Raw genomic sequence first — 16,577 nt, forward strand, 5'->3', positions numbered from 1 at the left:
GTAATAATGTGAATGTTTCAAACATCTGTCAGATAATAATGCACCTTCCTCTTTACTGTGACAACACTGGCTACATTTTTCATTTTTATTACATAGTCACTGGGATTTCATAAGAATTGTGAAACTTCTCCGATCCCGTCCATAGACTCTATTAAAGCCTTTTTGTCCTAATTCTCAACTCTCACCTGGGAACATACAAAACTGGTTTATTTCTCATAAAATAGTCAATGACAGATGAAATAGGAGTTTGAATATACTTTTTTTTTGAGACGGAGTCTTGCTCTGTCACCCAGGCTGGAGTGCAGTGGTGCAATCTCAGCTCACTGCAAGCTCCACCTCCTGGGTTCATGCCATTCTCCTGCCTCAGCCTCCCAAGTAGCTGGGACTACAGGCGCCCGCTATGGCGCCCGGCTAATTTTTTTGTATTTTTTAGTAGAGACGGGGTTTCACCATGGTCTCGATCTCCTGACCTCATGATCCGCCGGCCTCGGCCTCCCAAAGTGCTGGGATTACAGGTGTGAGCCACCGCGCCCGGCCTTGAATATACTTTCAAACAAAATGGAAGCAAACTAAACGAGATTTTCCCCCTAAAACAGGCTGTTGTTTTTCAGTGGATTTCATAAGAAGAAAATCATTTTAAAATGTATTAAGATTGAGTGAAAAATAACAGTGTAGAAAATAAATTATTTCATGTTATAGCCAATAAATAAATCAATAACTCTAACATCCTTGATGAGTGGTTGTTACATGCTAGTAACTATTCTGTGTATTTACAGAGACCATGATTTGATCCCAACAGCGTTATGAGATAGGTATTACTGTCATCCTCGCTCCAGTAATGAGGAAACAGAAGCACACAAATAGAAAAAAATGTTACTAACAGACTACAAATAATAGCTTTTCTTGCAACAGTGCTAAATGCCAAGAATATTGACCATACCTAATACTTGCTTCAAGTGTCGAACTTTCTGATTCACCAGAATTTCATAAGTGCATACTCTGCAGCAGACATCGTGTTTATTTTCCAGTCATTTCTTCTGTAACATGACATAGGTTCTTAAAAGATCACCTTGCCATTCAAAAGTTTCCCATGAAAAAACACAGGACGTACAGGAAACCGGGTTAGAGACCCAACACTAAGAAACATCATCAGTGACAGTTAAAAAAAAAAAAAAAAAAGACCGGAACCTAATAAAAATAGTGGCATGATTTTACATATGTTTAATAGCTAAGAAACCCATGAATACTACAATAAATGTATCACTTTACCTGATAAAAAGTGACCTGAAATTTTTTCATGGAAGTGGATGCCAGCAGGATTGCTGCAGGAGGTTGATTGTATAACTGTGGAAGGGGCAGGCTTACAGGCAGATGCTTGAATCATGGGTGTGAGTGTGCATTTTGTGTATTCCCACATAGCTGCCTTCTGCAAGCAGCAGCTTACCGTGTTCACCTAGTGTTTCTTGCAGAAGAAATCACATGTTTACAAACATGAACTTTGTGGTATACTCAAATTGCTTCCTAATAGATCAATTTCTTCAGGATGAATTTGCAGTTTCAAAGCAACTTCACAGCACACACACTGACCTCTCCTAAGCAGACCAGGTTAAGTACTATATGAGCTATAACTTCAGAAAGGGGCAAATAAAGGAATTATCCTGACTGGGGAGATGGGGAATGGTTTATGCAGAGGATGCCTGTGGATTGAGCATCAAATATAACAATAGTATCAGGGGCAGAGCAGTGAGCAGAGGAAGGAAAAGCAAGAGACAATATACACTATGAAGAAATGATTTTGTGGGCAAATAATGCATCATGAATTCTTTAGTAGTTGAATTTTTTTCTTTTTTTTTTTGAGATGGGGTTTCACTCTTGTCACCCAGGCTGGAATACAGTGGCGCGATCTTGGCTCACTGCAAACTCTGCCTTCCGGATTCAAGCAATTCTCCTGCCTCAGCCTCCCAAGTAGCTGGGATTACAGGCACCCACCACTCCGCCTAGCTAACTTTTGTATTTTTAATAGAGATGGGGTTTTGCCACATTGGCCAGGCTGGTCTTGAACTCCTGACCTCAGGTGATCTGCCTGCCTCGGCTTTCCAAAGTGCTGGGATTACAGGAGTGAGCTACAGTGCCCGGCTGAATATTTATTTTTTAATTGACAAATACAAATTGTATAATATGTATACATTATGGGATGGCTAAATCAAGCTAATGAACGTACTCATTTATCTCACATATTTGTGTGTGTGTGGTAAGGAAACTTAAAAATGGCTCTCTTAGCAATTTGCAAATATAGAATGCATTGTTATTAATTATAGTCACCATATTGTGCAATAGATGTCTTTCTTGCCTTCCTCCTGCAACTAGAATGGAGCTTTCTGATGGCGGGAAGCATGCCTGGCGTGTCACCCTTGTGTGCACAGCGCATACGCCAGTCCAGGCACTTGTATCTCAATAAAAATGGCGAACTTAGTGTGCTTTAAGTTTGATCAGATTTAAGAAGATAAAAGTACCAAAACTAAAAAATAGGTAAACCCATAAATGGATGACTGTACAAGTAGTGGAAGAGTAAGGTTTTTCATATACAGCCTATCTGAAAACTACAGCTAACAGTGATTTACCAAACATGGTCAAGCATTAATTATCCCCTAAACCAATGGTTTGACACCACGAAATAGCCGCATAACACTTTTCTGAGTAACTTAAATTTTTATATAGATAAAAGTGGTGATTCATTAGTATTCATATATTGTTACATCATTTTTATGGAATTATTAAAGACATCAATAGTAATAAGATGATTTCTCAAAAATATGAAATTGGGTTTTTCCTGATAGTTCTAGTCTTATATCTATCTCTGTGCCCTGTGAATTATTTTTCTTGACTTCCTTTTGTGTTTTTGAATAGTACTGAGAATACTCTGGTTTTCAAAGTTGAAGACCCATCATTATTACAACTATTAACAGCTTTCCTTGAAATCTATCAGAATATTCTTCAATTAAACTGATTTTGAAACCTACGCAGGAGACTTGGCAAATTCCAGAGTTGGTTGTGAGCACTATCTAACAAGTTTTCAAATTTCTTACCATCCTAGCAATTGAAAATTAGACACGGAACTCAGTTAGCACTAAATGTTATATGATCTTATAAGGCAATAAAGGCATCTTGTGATATGCATTCATATTTTATCCAACAATGAACTATTTAGGCCAAGATGAGAAAATGGCATGGAGCATGTTCCACTGAGCTTTGCCTGGCATTGAATTCACCACATACTTGTGCCCTTTAATAGAATCTTTGCTGGTACATTTCTATCTGACTAGACATGAATAGGAGTGGGCTTTATAAACACTATTACTTAATCAATAACCTATACATAAAAAGCTTGAAATATATAAAGTGGTTACAGTGAAAGCCGTATCCTTAGATCTAAACCCCAGAAACCTAACCTGGCAGAAAATAAATATTAACAGATAACATTTCCTGGGTACTTATTTTCCAGGCACTCTGCTGAACCATTTTCATATATTAATTGGTTACTTCCTCGTAATGACCATATGAGGTACAAACTATTATGATTTTCATTTTACAGTTCAGAAAACTGAAAGACAGAGAGAATAGTTATAGCTATGGGTTCTGCACACCGGACTTTTTTTTTTTGTCGCCCAGGCTGGAGTGCAGTGGCGTGATCTTGGCTCACTGCAAACTCCGCCTCCTGGGTTACAAATATTCCTGGGTTACAAATAAAGGAAAGTGATGTGAAATACCTAACCTTAAACAGGGCAGTGCATTATACAATAAGCATCAGGTAAAATAATAACCATGGGACTAAATATAGATATGCTATAATTTACTAAAGAATGTACTAAAGAAGATGGTGGGGTAAAAACTCATAACTTCAGTGTGAGCCTCCTACCTCACCAAAAGCCAAAGAGTCAGTAGCCTAGCTTCCCTGCTAGGCTTAGTGGGAGCAGGTCCCTGGGGACCAATACCTCTGCGATCTCTGTGGACTGAAGCCTTCTTAGCCTTCATACCTACATATAGTCATGTGCCACATAATGACATTTTGATAAACAGATTCTATTTTTATCATGCTTATTCTTTGTTTTAATTAATTAATTAATTAATTTTGAGATGGAGTCTCACTCTGTCTCCCAGGCTGGGAGTGCAGTGATATGATCTCCGCTCTCTGCAAGCTGTGCCTCCCAGATTCAAGTGATTCTCTTGGCTCAGCCTCCTGAGTACTGGGATTACAGGCACCCGCCACCACACCTGGTGGGGTTTTGCCATGTTGGCCAGGCCGGTCTTGAATGCCTGACCTCAGGTGATCTGCCCGCCTCGGCCTCCCAAAGTGCTAGGATTACAGGCGTGAGCCACTGCACCTGGCCTATGTTTAACTATATTTAGATACATAAATACCACTGTGTTACAATTGCCCACGGTATTCAGTATTGTAACATGCTGTAAAGGTTTGTAGCCTAGGAGCAATAGGTTAAACCGTTTAGCCTAGGACTTTAGTAGACTATGCCACCAAGATTTGTGTCAGTACACTATGATGGTTGCACAATAACAAATTACCTAATAATGCATTTCTTAGAACACATTTCTGTCATTAAGTGATGCATGACTATACTTATTAAAAAATAAGGCTGGGCACGGTGGCTCACGCCTGTAATCCCAGCACTTTGGGAGGCCGAGGCAGGAGGATCACGAGGTCAGGAGATCAAGACCATCCTGGCTAACATGGTGAAACCCCATCTCTACTAAAAATACAAAAAATTAGCCGGGCGCGGTGGCACATGCCTGTAGTCCCAGCTACTCAGGAGACTGAGGCAGGAGACTCGCTTGAACCCGTGAGGCAGAGGTTGCAGTGAGCTGAGATCGCACCACTGCTCTCCAACCTGGGCAATAGAGGGAGACTCTGTCTTAAAAGAAAAAAAAAACTTACATATTACTTATTGATACTATGTGCTAGGCCCTACACTGAACACTTTACAAATACTTATTTAGCCATCAGGCAAGACAACATTATGAGGTAGGTACTATTTTTATGCCCATTTTGCAGATGCAGAAGCTGAGGAGAAGTAATTTGTCCAAGGTCACAAAACTAGTAAATGGGAATTGAACTCAGACAGACTAGCTCTAGAATCTGCATTCTTATCCACTGTGCTATGTAAAGAGGATTCAGGGATGGAGGGGCTGTAGAAAAAATATGATTAGTGAAGTTTATTTCAGTTTTCACATACTTTTGAAGTGTCACCAGAGACTGCAAAAATTTTTAAATGAAAATCAAAGTCTTGATGGTCTCTAGTTTAAAAATGATGAAACTAAACACTTCATAAAATAAACATGATAGTTGTAGAGTCCGAAATTGCTAAGTAGTCTTTGTTAAGAAAAAGTATGTATGTTACTGGGTACATATTCAAAAGACAACAAATTGTTCTACCAAAAGACGCATGTACTCACAGCACTTTTCACAATAACAAAGACATGGAATCAACCTAGGTGCATCGACAGTGGGCTGGATAAAGAAAATGTGGTACATATATACCATGAAATATTATGCATCCATAAAAAAGAACAAACCATGTTGAACTGTAGGCCATTTTTCTAGGTGAATTAACACAGAAACAGAAAATCAAATACCTCATGTTCTTACTTATAAGGTGCAGCTTCACATTGGGTAGTGATGGAGACAAAGATGACAATAGACGCTGGGGGCTAACAGAAGAGTGGGTAAGGGTTGAAAAACTACATATTAGGTACTATCTTCAGTACCTGGGTGTGGAATTATTCATACCCCAAACCTCAGCATCATGCAATATACCCATGTAATAAACCTGCACATGTACCCCTGAATCTAAAAGTTGAAAAAAGAAAACATATGTGTACACACATACAAATATACATAAGCATATATGCATGTAGAATTTATAATTATAAATAATAAAACAAGAAGTCTGAATAATTTCATCAACTGCAAAATTCACTCATGAGCAGAGAAACAGAAACAAAACCTAAGATCCCATAGGTTTGTTGACATCCTTTTCCTTTTTGAACTAAGCCATGGTTTGCAAATCTCTCATAAGTACGGTGACAGTGGTGACAAAAATTGTCTATGTCTATAAAGCCCTGTGACCATGTAAAGCCTTTCTTGAACAGTGTAGGCTGACAGGGTGGAATGACATTAAAAGTCTAAAGGTATGCTAGTAGGGAAATATGAACTTTAAAAATATGAACTAATTCACACTTTAAAGAGTCATTAATTCAACATTGTTTTGTCTTTCTATGTTACGTTCATTATGTATTATAGTCAGCAGCTGGTAGCTCCTTTTAACCGTTTGGAGACATAGATATTCAAATTAATGTTGGCTAGAAAACTGTATTCTTTCCAGACAAGATGGCAAAGTTGTCTTTGATTTCACTAGGGCCTCCGTTTGAAGAATTAAGATCAGAAATGTCCAGGCAGCCAATATGTCTAATGGAAATTTTTGTATAGCGATAGGCTGTTTAACCAGTGAGTTATAGGTAGGAAAAAGGTGTCCATTAGACAAACACATGAGCCTATCCATTATATGTTTATCAAGTGCCTTCTTTGCAGACATAATAATGTCCCAGAAAGACAGATCCTGCCTTCATGGAACTTAAGGCCTAGCAGGAAAATGGGCAGAAAAATGATCAAGATACTGAGTGCATAACTACAACAGAGACAAATGATCTCAAGAAGTCCTTTGAGAGTGTATCAGTAAAGAAGCTGGCCTAGACTTGAGGCTGTGAGTGAGGGCAGCCTGGGATGGGTGTGCTAAGAAGAAAAGGAGGAACGTTCCATACGTAGGAAAACAAAAATAAAGAAAAGGGGCATGGAGAAAAGTTCTGTGATTGAATGAGTACAGTTCATTCACGATCTAAAGGACAGCCCAAATGGGTGGAACCCTGGGAAGGCAAGACAGGGGATCGGGGTGTCAGGGAGTTGGGAAATAGTGGACAATTAGTCTAAAAAAGTAGGCAAGCACAAACCATGAGGGGCCTTGTGAACTCCCTTAAGAATGGGGGCTTTATCATCAGATCAGTGAGAAGGCATAGTTGTGGAATACCATAGTCGAATACATTGTCCAGGAACTAGGCTTTCCATGGACAGAAAAGTCAATGGTTGCTGGTTGTTCCATTTAAATAGACTTTAAAAGTCATGCAAAACACAAATATGACTGAACACATTGGGGGCGGGGTGGGGGGGCGGTCTGGATCGCGGTAGCGGGTATTGTAGACCAAGGCAAGTTGCATGTAGCTTTACTCTTAAGGATCACACACCTCCCTATGTTCTTCTACCATCAATTTTTCATATTTACATTGGACAGCAAGCAATTAGTTGATCTACCCATTTCTTGAGGAAACGAAAGGAGTCAAGGACAGAAATAGGGGCACCATCCAAACTGCAAATAACCCAACTCCAGAATAAGGCGTTGCATCTCATTAGTAATTTGACAATATAGAGTAGACAAGCCAACATCACTAGATCTTGTTCACTTGTCATTTGTGTTTTATAAGACAGAATTAAGCAAGAAGGTCTTAGTTTTCAGAGAAACTCAACTCACTATTCAGCAGATAGGGAAAAGGCGTGCCTTTCTAGAAAACAATATAAAAAGAGACATATATTAAGATAAAGACTTCTCAAAAGGCCCCAGAATCTCAATGTAGGAAGAAATCATGGAGTGTGAACCCTCTTTTACATGTATGAAAGATAAAACCTAACCACACCTTAATCAAGATTACAGATTTCTATAGTCTTCATGTCTTTATATTTAGCTGCCACTTCAATTAGAAGTCCTTCAAATATGATTAAAGGTTTACTCTGAACTTTAATATAAGAGACTTCTCTAGGGCAAGCATGTGCATGGATTGACCCAATAGCATTCAGTCAATTAATACATGCATATGCTCTCCAATAACTGTGCAGAGTTATTGTGCTTTCCTTTATTTATCAAAATGCCCTGAAGATTGCTTTATCTCCTAGCCATAGTCATTCTTGACATCGCTTTAAGTGTTCAGACCCCCACTGCAGTCATTTTATTTGTAATAGTGCCTTGTGTGTTGTGTCTCCTAGCTCTACATACAAACTACCACGCTTACAATCTCCATGAACCTAAGTGCATCAGTGGCGCTGGGGATGCTATACATGCCGAAAGTGTACATCATCATTTTCCACCCTGAACTCAATGTCCAGAAACGGAAGCGAAGCTTCAAGGCGGTAGTCACAGCAGCCACCATGTCATCGAGGCTGTCACACAAACCCAGTGACAGACCCAACGGTGAGGCAAAGACCGAGCTCTGTGAAAACGTAGACCCAAACAGTAAGTAACTCTCCGTTTCTTTCATCTTCCCATCCTGCATCAGGAAGCTCTAGAAGATGTGGGGTGTGCTTGCCTCTCTGGAGAAATACTGTGATCGTTCTTGTCTTATGGGCTGGGTTGCCTTGGTGAATGCCAGCTTCTGCTCTTTTGAGTTCAGCTCATTCCTGCCACCATTTTCTTTTTGTTCCTTGTTGGAAAGAAGCTTTTGGAGGCTCTGCTTCAGAAGTGTGAAGCCTCCCCCTTCCCTTGCTTCTTGTCCTCTGGTACTGAATCCTCCAACTGACAAATGCACCTATCAGGTTGTTCTTTTCTTGCACCCTTCCTGCTAAGGCAACAACTTTTTGTCAGGGAAACTTCCATACTTAATGAACTGTATCGGTGGGAATTAATTAGAATTTTGGAAGCGTAACTTTTTTCCTCTAGCATGTGAATGTTGAAAAAGTTATTTTGTACTAATCAGGTCTTCTAGAAACATATAAAATATTGGAAAAAGTTGTCAAACTTTAATCCAGGTACACAGGGCCAGACACTACCATGATAATGGCATCATACTGTGGGGAAAAAAATATCTACCATACCACTGGAGAAGAGTTTTATTCTATGCAAGACAAACCTTAGGGAAGAAATCAAGGAAAAAAAAAATTGGATTTAAGATGCTATTATATGGCATATCTGCAAAACTCTAGGAGCCTTTAGTCATGCATGCAAATGTCCCCAGGTAAAATGGGCATATAGCCATCACTTTGTAAGTAACACAAGACCAGCTCAAAGGTTAAATGCTTAGAATTCCCAATTGCTAACTTTACTAACAATATGGTGGTAAGAGTAAATTTCAGATTTAAAATACTAGTTTTAAGATTTGTTTTCCAGGAATATTTTGGCTAGTTGCATTTAGAATGAGGCAGATTCAAATATTTGTGATACTTCCTGTTGTTTAAGGCAGAAAGGATTTCAGGTTATCCATTAAGTCATTCACGGCATATTATATTTCAGTTAGAAGCTGATCTTGGTGTCAAATGCTTAATGCCAAATAGAAGGAAGTCTCAATTTTAAATACTCTTGAAGAAATCCTTTTTGCTCTGCAAATAAGAGAGATATCTTTAATAAAAACGAAGAAGCCAACTGGGTTTGATCCTGACAAACACTACACAAAGAACTGTGATTTTGGCCTATCTCTATTTATGAATAGTTGAGTGAATGTTGTGAAATACTTTGAAAATATGTAGACAAAGTAACAAGGTTAATTAACAACATTGTGGGCTCCAGTTTGACTTTTTGACAGAAGTCCTAGGACAAGTCTAAAGGAACATACTGAGAAGGGAGGAACAGAATGAATGATAGGCTCTGTTGTGTCTCCAGAGCAAGTGGCCAATTGAGAGAAGGGCAAGTGGATGGTGACTTGCTGTGGCATTCAGTGTGATGTAGGAAGAGGCTTTGGGTTGAGACATACCTGGGTTCAAATGTAAACCACTCCATTTACCAGCCATGTGGCATTAAGAATCACTGAGCTTTTCTAAAACTCAACATAATTATGTATAAAAGAGATAATAACTATGTCATAAGTGTATCATAAAATACTATATTGAGAAAATACTATATCAACTAAATGTCAACATCCTTCCCTTCCTGAAGAGGCAAAAAGCTTTGCTTAGAAATAAGTTTCAGCATAATTTATTAAGATATAGTAGATATAAAGGTGCAGTTAAGTGTAGATTAAACACCACAGGGTAGATAAAACTAAATCCTCAAAAGAAGAATTTATGGCCGGGTGTGGTGGCTCACACCTGTAATCCCAGCACTTTGGGAGGATGAGGTGGGCGGATCACCTCAGGTTGGGAGTTGGCGACCAGCCTGACCAACATGGAGAAACCCCGTCTCTACTAAAAATACAAAATTAGCCGGGCATGGTTGCGCGTGCCTGTAATCCCAGCTACTTGGGAGGCTGAGGCAGGAGAATCGCTTGAACCCAGGAGGGCAGAGGTTGCAGTGAGCTGAGATCGCGCCATTGCACTCCAGCCTGGGCAACAAGAGCAAAACTCCGTCTCAAAAAAAAAAAAAAAAGAAAAAGAAAAAAAAGAGAAGAATTTATATGAACATATGTGTGCATCTATTATACCTATACCTGTATTGATAAATATATCTGTATATTTATAATTAGTGGCTTTTTATTATAGGTTGTCTTGTCAAATTTGCATTTCATAAAACCTTTTCTTGCAAATATTCCAATAACAGCTTTATTTTTGTACACACACACACACACACACACACACAATTTAACTAGATACTGTTCAAAGTCAATAAGCAGAAAACATAATTGGAGGGCTATATTTACTGGGGAAAAAAGACGAAATTAGAAGTTTTGAGTTTAGACAATTCAATACTATGCTATTTAAGAATTATTAACTTTCAAAAAACATTGCTACTGTCGCTATTTAATGATGAGGTGCAATCCTTGTTGAGGCTTTTTTTGGGTATGACATTGGTTGTTAAAATGCTAACACTGACATTAATGCTAATGCTTGCATAAGGTACTCTTTGAAATAGGCATTATGCGGAATGCTTTGTGTGGAATGTCTCACTTACTCCTCACAGTAGATCTATAGAATAGATATTGTTGTTATTCTTATTTTACTGAGGAAACCTTGGCTTCCCAAGATTAAGTAACATAATCAAAGCCACACATGTGGTTAACAGCAGAGTTTGGACTAAAACCCAGGTTTTAGTCAACCCACGCTTGTTCCTCGTTGCTCCTCTGTTTCTTAGAATATGAATGGCATGTCAAAATTCCAATGCAGGAACTATGCTTTTGGTTTCCTTATTTGGTAATATCATTTGTATATGCAGAATATACTGATGTTTGGTGAGAGATTCTTTAAACATACTGTAACGTATTATTGCTTGTTTTGTCTACAAAGACAGGAGTAACCTAAGCTCAAAGAAGGCTGCCCAGGTAGAGGCCTCATCTGATTAATTCAAAAATTGTATTCCAATGATTTCATTTGGTATCTCTTTCCTTGCAAAAGTTTCATTGGGTCTTTGTTGTTGTTCTAGTGTCTACATAGAGCCAAGGTAAACAATTCAGAAAAATAAAATAAAATAGAGTCTTTTTCTCACCACCAGCTGGAAAGATTTTTTTAAATTGCTTTAGCTCTTTTGTTATTGTGTAGACACACCCTAAAACACCATGAAAACTTAACTAGATATTGGCTAAACCATAGGAGGAGATTCATGTACCTCCAAACATTGGGGTTTCTGATGACCCAACTCTCAAAAGTCCCAAAAAAGAATCCAAAGAGCTTATCTGCACAAAAGCTGTCCAACAGTACTTTCTGCAGTGATGATCATGTGTTATGTGTGTGCTGTCTAACAGAGTAAGCACTAGCACATGTGGCTATTGAACATTTGAAATATAGCTACTCAACTGAAGAAATACATTTGTTATTTTACTTAGTTTTTAATTAAGTAAACTTTATTTACATTGTATTTAAATTTAAGCACACACTTGTGACTGAGGCTACTGTATTGGACAGTGTAGCTCTAGAAATTGACAAGGATTTTATTCTAGGAAACTCAATTTGAGTCCACATTGGATATAGCTCCCAAAGTTTTAGCGTTGATACTGATCTAGGACAAAGTCAACTCAAAGAAATAAAACATCTGAGATGAGATAAACATACAAATATTCATTTAAAATGATCTCAAAACGAGCCATAATAGGGAAAAAGTAACATCACAGACAGCAATGACATTTGAAAAACCAGTCCGCAGCAATGCAAAAATGCATGTATATAGGAAAAGAACAATAGTGAAAAATTCAATTAATAAAAACAGATATGACTATGCTATACTAGGTAACATTATAATATTCTGTTTAATGCCAAATATAGCTAAAATTATCTCTAATATCTTAACTTTGGTAACAGAGATAAAAGACATTATTTTCTGAATTTAAGCTGACTGGTTAAAAACAAACAAAAACGTAGCTCATGCACTTGAAAAAGGAATTTGTCTCTCCAATGGGCAAATTCTGTACAATATTTTCTGAGGGAGGGTGTCTGAGAGGAAGTAGAGTTTACACTATGAGCTACAAAGTAAATAGTGGAACAGAAATGTCCTCTTATTCATTGTTGCTCTAAACACTTAGTCTCAATGTATTTCAATCTTCAGTGTTTTCATTTTTAACAGCTCTGCTCCATCACTGCAGTTTGCCATCTGGTGCATGCATGCTTCTACTCATCCAGCTCCACACTGCAACTACATGTCTACATAAAAATGAATTTGCTTGCTGACTTAATATGGGAAGACATTTATACTACCATATTTTTTCCTCAAGAAATACAATTATCCTCTTAGTTTGCTTCCTTAGCTAACAGTCCATTGTATGAAAGAAAAACTCCATTATGGGTGGAATAAACAAAAAGTAAATCTCAAAATTTCAATTTATCTGTGCACTGCTGGCATATTAGATATTCAGAGTTGGGCCAATGCTTGCTGGTCTCTGCACTTAGATTGAAAAATAGCAAGCTCAGAGGGCATAGGGCTGTAGCTCAGCTACTTACTAAATTTTATTTATGCAAATAAGACTTCCATTGCTAAAACTCTAAAAGAACCTGGCCTCGTTTGAATAGCTTTATATCTGGCCATGATGATGCCTTCTCACATTCCTGTCTAAGAAGAAGGGCACCTCAAACTGTTTCTCCCACCTGCATCCTGAATTTGGCATGTTTCCCTGCGCTTTCTACAGTTCACTTGGCAGATGTATGTTCATGGCAAACTTGTAGATGCCAGATAAACAAGATGCCATGGTTGTGCTTGGGCTATGGCTTATTGATGGCCACGACGATCCTTTTCAAGTTGGATGGATAATATTAACTAAGAGGCAGCATGGCTTTATTGGGATGGGTGGATAAGAACTGCAGCCTTCTTCACCTGGACTGGTATCAACCAGAAGATGTTCTGTAAATTGTCTTTGGCTCTCATGCTTTCTTTAGTAAAAGATCACAGTGAAGAGAGGCCTGGCCCTAAGCTACCTTTCTCTTAAGCTACCATCCATTTTCTAAGCTAATGCCCGCAAGCCGTGCAGAGAAATACTTCAAGGACCTTAGCTAGATATAGAGAGTTTACTCTGGCAGGTCAGCAGCAACTAGAGATGGCAGGCGGGTGGACAGCGAGGGACACACCCTTTTCTTTGGATGTGGAGATGTATGACTGATGAACTCACTCTGGGATAGAGACTGGACATAGACTACCTAAAAGACTGGTTTAAGCCAATTAACACGTTGTATGATGAAGCACATGTTAGAAGAATAACAATCTGTACCTAAAATACAAAATAAGATATGGAATTGTATTCTGATGGTGTTTTTCTTGTGCTACCATATTTGCATCTACAATAAGGAAAATACATAAATAACAACTTGTGCTGTTCTCAACAAAATAAATTTGTTATATAAACTAGGACTGTCAATATAAGGAGGTATGCTATTTAAAAAAAAAAAAAAAGAAAAAGAATTCAGACTGCTGGAAAATGGATGTGGGCACCAAAACTCTACACAAATAATGGTGCCTAGAAAATTCTAGAACACACTTCTGTGCTGTGTTAATTTGTTACGGTTCTTGTTTTGTTTTGCTTCTCCATTTGTTTGGATCCCTAACATTCTCAACATTATGTTACTTGTTTCATCCTCTTGGACTAACCACACAGGCTGGACAGCATGACTGGACTAGGCTGAGAAAAAAAGGGCTGACAAGAAGAAGAAAATAATGCTCTGAGCAGATAGATAAATTATGTTTGGGCTGGTTCCCTCAGCTGTTCCAACTCAAGCAAGTAAAACCCAACTCCCTTAACTCAAGAGGCACCAGTACTCCCATGTTCAGAGGTACCTGAATTGAGGTGACCTGGTCTACCAAAGGATATTGAACCCACCAAAAGAGTGGGCATGATGTGTATGGTCTCTATCGCAGCCTTTTCTCAAAAGGAAAATAATAATAATAAAAAGTAATATTGTGTGCACATTTATTTTATACATACCTATATATTTACTTTTCCTGTAGACTGTATACCACCAGTAAGAAAGAGTGTACAAAAGTCTGTTACTTGGTACACTATCCCACCAACAGTATAGCTTTTGACTGCTTTCCCAAAGGTAAGAAAATAATCTAATTCTTATTTATTTATGTGTTCTTGTCTCCAATGAGAATTAGAAATGTTTCCATGGAAACTGTGCATGATTACCTGAAAATATATCTATAGGAAGAAATGAATTTTCAAAGATGGTCGATTTGATAAGCTTAGTGCCAGCAGCTGCCGTTGGTCATATGCCTGCTTAATTTTCTAAGGAACGCATTTATGATTATATACACATTTGTCTTCCTGAACAGCTAGCCAGTAATTGCAGAGAACTGTTGCTGGTCATTCTGACACATGCTCTACTTTAAAACTACCAGTGGTGAAAAACTATTTCTCAATATTTCTCAATGTATGTTTTCCTACTGTGGGCTTAGAAGGCAATGTGGAAAACCTACAAGGAGAGAAGGGGGATGCTTAGTAAACGCAGACCTAGTAAAATGTTTGTTCTAATTTATTTTTAGTAAATACATTCAAAGAAGTGTACACATTCCTAAAAAAGTATCCATTGAAATAGCAACAAATGGCCTTACCATCTTTAATTCAAAGTTGTCTTTGTTCCTTCTCTGCAGAAAATAAATCGGTTTACTGGCCGGGATTGATAATATGTTGATGATGATTTGTGGCTCATAGTTCTGCCTTTGAGAAACACTGAACCAACTTTAGTCATCACGCAAAAGCAGAAAAAGGGTCAATGAAAGACCACAAGGGTCTAAAGATTAGTTTCAACATTGGTTATACCCAAGAAATACCAATAAATGCCAAAGGTGTTCAAATAAATAGATTAGAGAAAATGATGATGTATTGTGTGATGTGTGAACTGGCCACATGAGTGGGCTGGCATAAGAATAATAATGGATTCACCACAGATGCTTTTATATTGCTTTAGGCTCTCACTAAAGAAAATATACTCTGAAAGGATATTATCATCACCCTGTTTCAGCCTAAGCAATATTACATGATGGTGGAAAACAACACTTGCTATGGCAAGCATCCTCATCCACGTGGAACAGGGCATTCCAAACTATGGAAAAACATACAGTAGAGAACATGGAATAAGTTATTAAAGTCATGTGGTGGCTTTGAGTAAAATGTTCTCTTTTGATTTTCTCTGAACCTCCTATTGTACTCATATAATAGAGAGACCTCTCTCTAGAGAGGTTCCAAGAGAGTAAGCAGTGAGGTCATACCGCAGGAGGGGAAAAATATTGCTTAATAATGTAGACTGGTCTTTCTCTTTCCTACATTGATAACATGGGACTTTTATCAGATCACTGTTCTGGTTCTTCCCATCCTTGTTTGTGTAATAGTATTCCGAATATAAATAAAATCTTGCTCTCTCTCTCTTTTATCCATTTAGTATGGTAAAACAGCATAAGAGTACTTCCAAAGAGTAATGACATTTTCTGTTGACTTTAGATGGATGCCAGTAACTCGGTCTTTAATTTAGGGTATACTGTTCACATAGTTATTTCCTTTTTCCCTATCAACATGATCTGTCCTAGTTTTTAAATAGGCCATTCTTTCCTCCCAGTGAATATGTAACTGTATTCCCGTGAGATTTCAAGTTTTTTTGTAGTACAAGTGCTTGTCAAAACACTGGAGCTCAACACTTTAATAGTCTTTTTACGTGAGACTGACTGAGAATAAATAAGAAGGAATTTTCCTGGGTAAAAATGATAGATTTAATCTCAATCCATTAAAAATTGTTTTGCTCCTGTCTAAGTTGACGCCTTTAGGTTTAAAGAGAGTCAGATGAAAATATTTTAGGTCAATCTTTTGGTTAAAAAACATTTTTAGGATATACAGATTAGAAGTAAATTCAAACTTGTAGCTAGAATTGTCTTACTTCAAAGATTTTGATGAGAGAAAGCAATGAGGTCACATCATGAGAGGGGAATAACTGCTTAATAATGTGGACTGGTCTGTTTCCTATGTCAATGTCATAGGGCTTTTATTAGTTTATTATTCTATTTCTTCCCATCTTTATTTTCGCAATGGTATTCCAAATACAAATAATAATTATATTTGGTTCCCTTTTCTGACCAATTTAAATGTGACTTTAAAAATTAATGATAAACATTTTGTAGAACTGCTTCAAA

General features: G+C 37.9%; 1 protein-coding gene across 4 annotated transcripts in view; it reads left to right on the plus strand.

The window, feature by feature from the left end:
• The window catches only part of GRM7 (glutamate metabotropic receptor 7), an 892,306-nt gene that overhangs the window by 822,727 nt on the left and 53,002 nt on the right, over positions 1-16,577 (plus strand). For 2 of the 4 annotated variants that reach the window (XM_055383687.2, XM_004033530.5), the window contains exons 9-10: positions 8,102-8,348; positions 14,403-14,494. In XM_055383687.2, coding sequence (XP_055239662.1) covers positions 8,102-8,348; positions 14,403-14,473 — 318 coding nt within the window. In that variant the 3' untranslated portion in view covers positions 14,474-14,494. Of the gene's footprint in view, positions 1-8,077; positions 8,349-14,402; positions 14,495-16,577 lie in introns of those variants that run through there. The other 2 variants (XM_004033531.5, XM_055383685.2) reach the window with 2 other exon arrangements.

Source organism: Gorilla gorilla, chromosome 2, assembly GCF_029281585.2.
Source record: "Gorilla gorilla gorilla isolate KB3781 chromosome 2, NHGRI_mGorGor1-v2.1_pri, whole genome shotgun sequence".
NCBI classification, from domain to species: domain Eukaryota; kingdom Metazoa; phylum Chordata; class Mammalia; order Primates; family Hominidae; genus Gorilla; species Gorilla gorilla.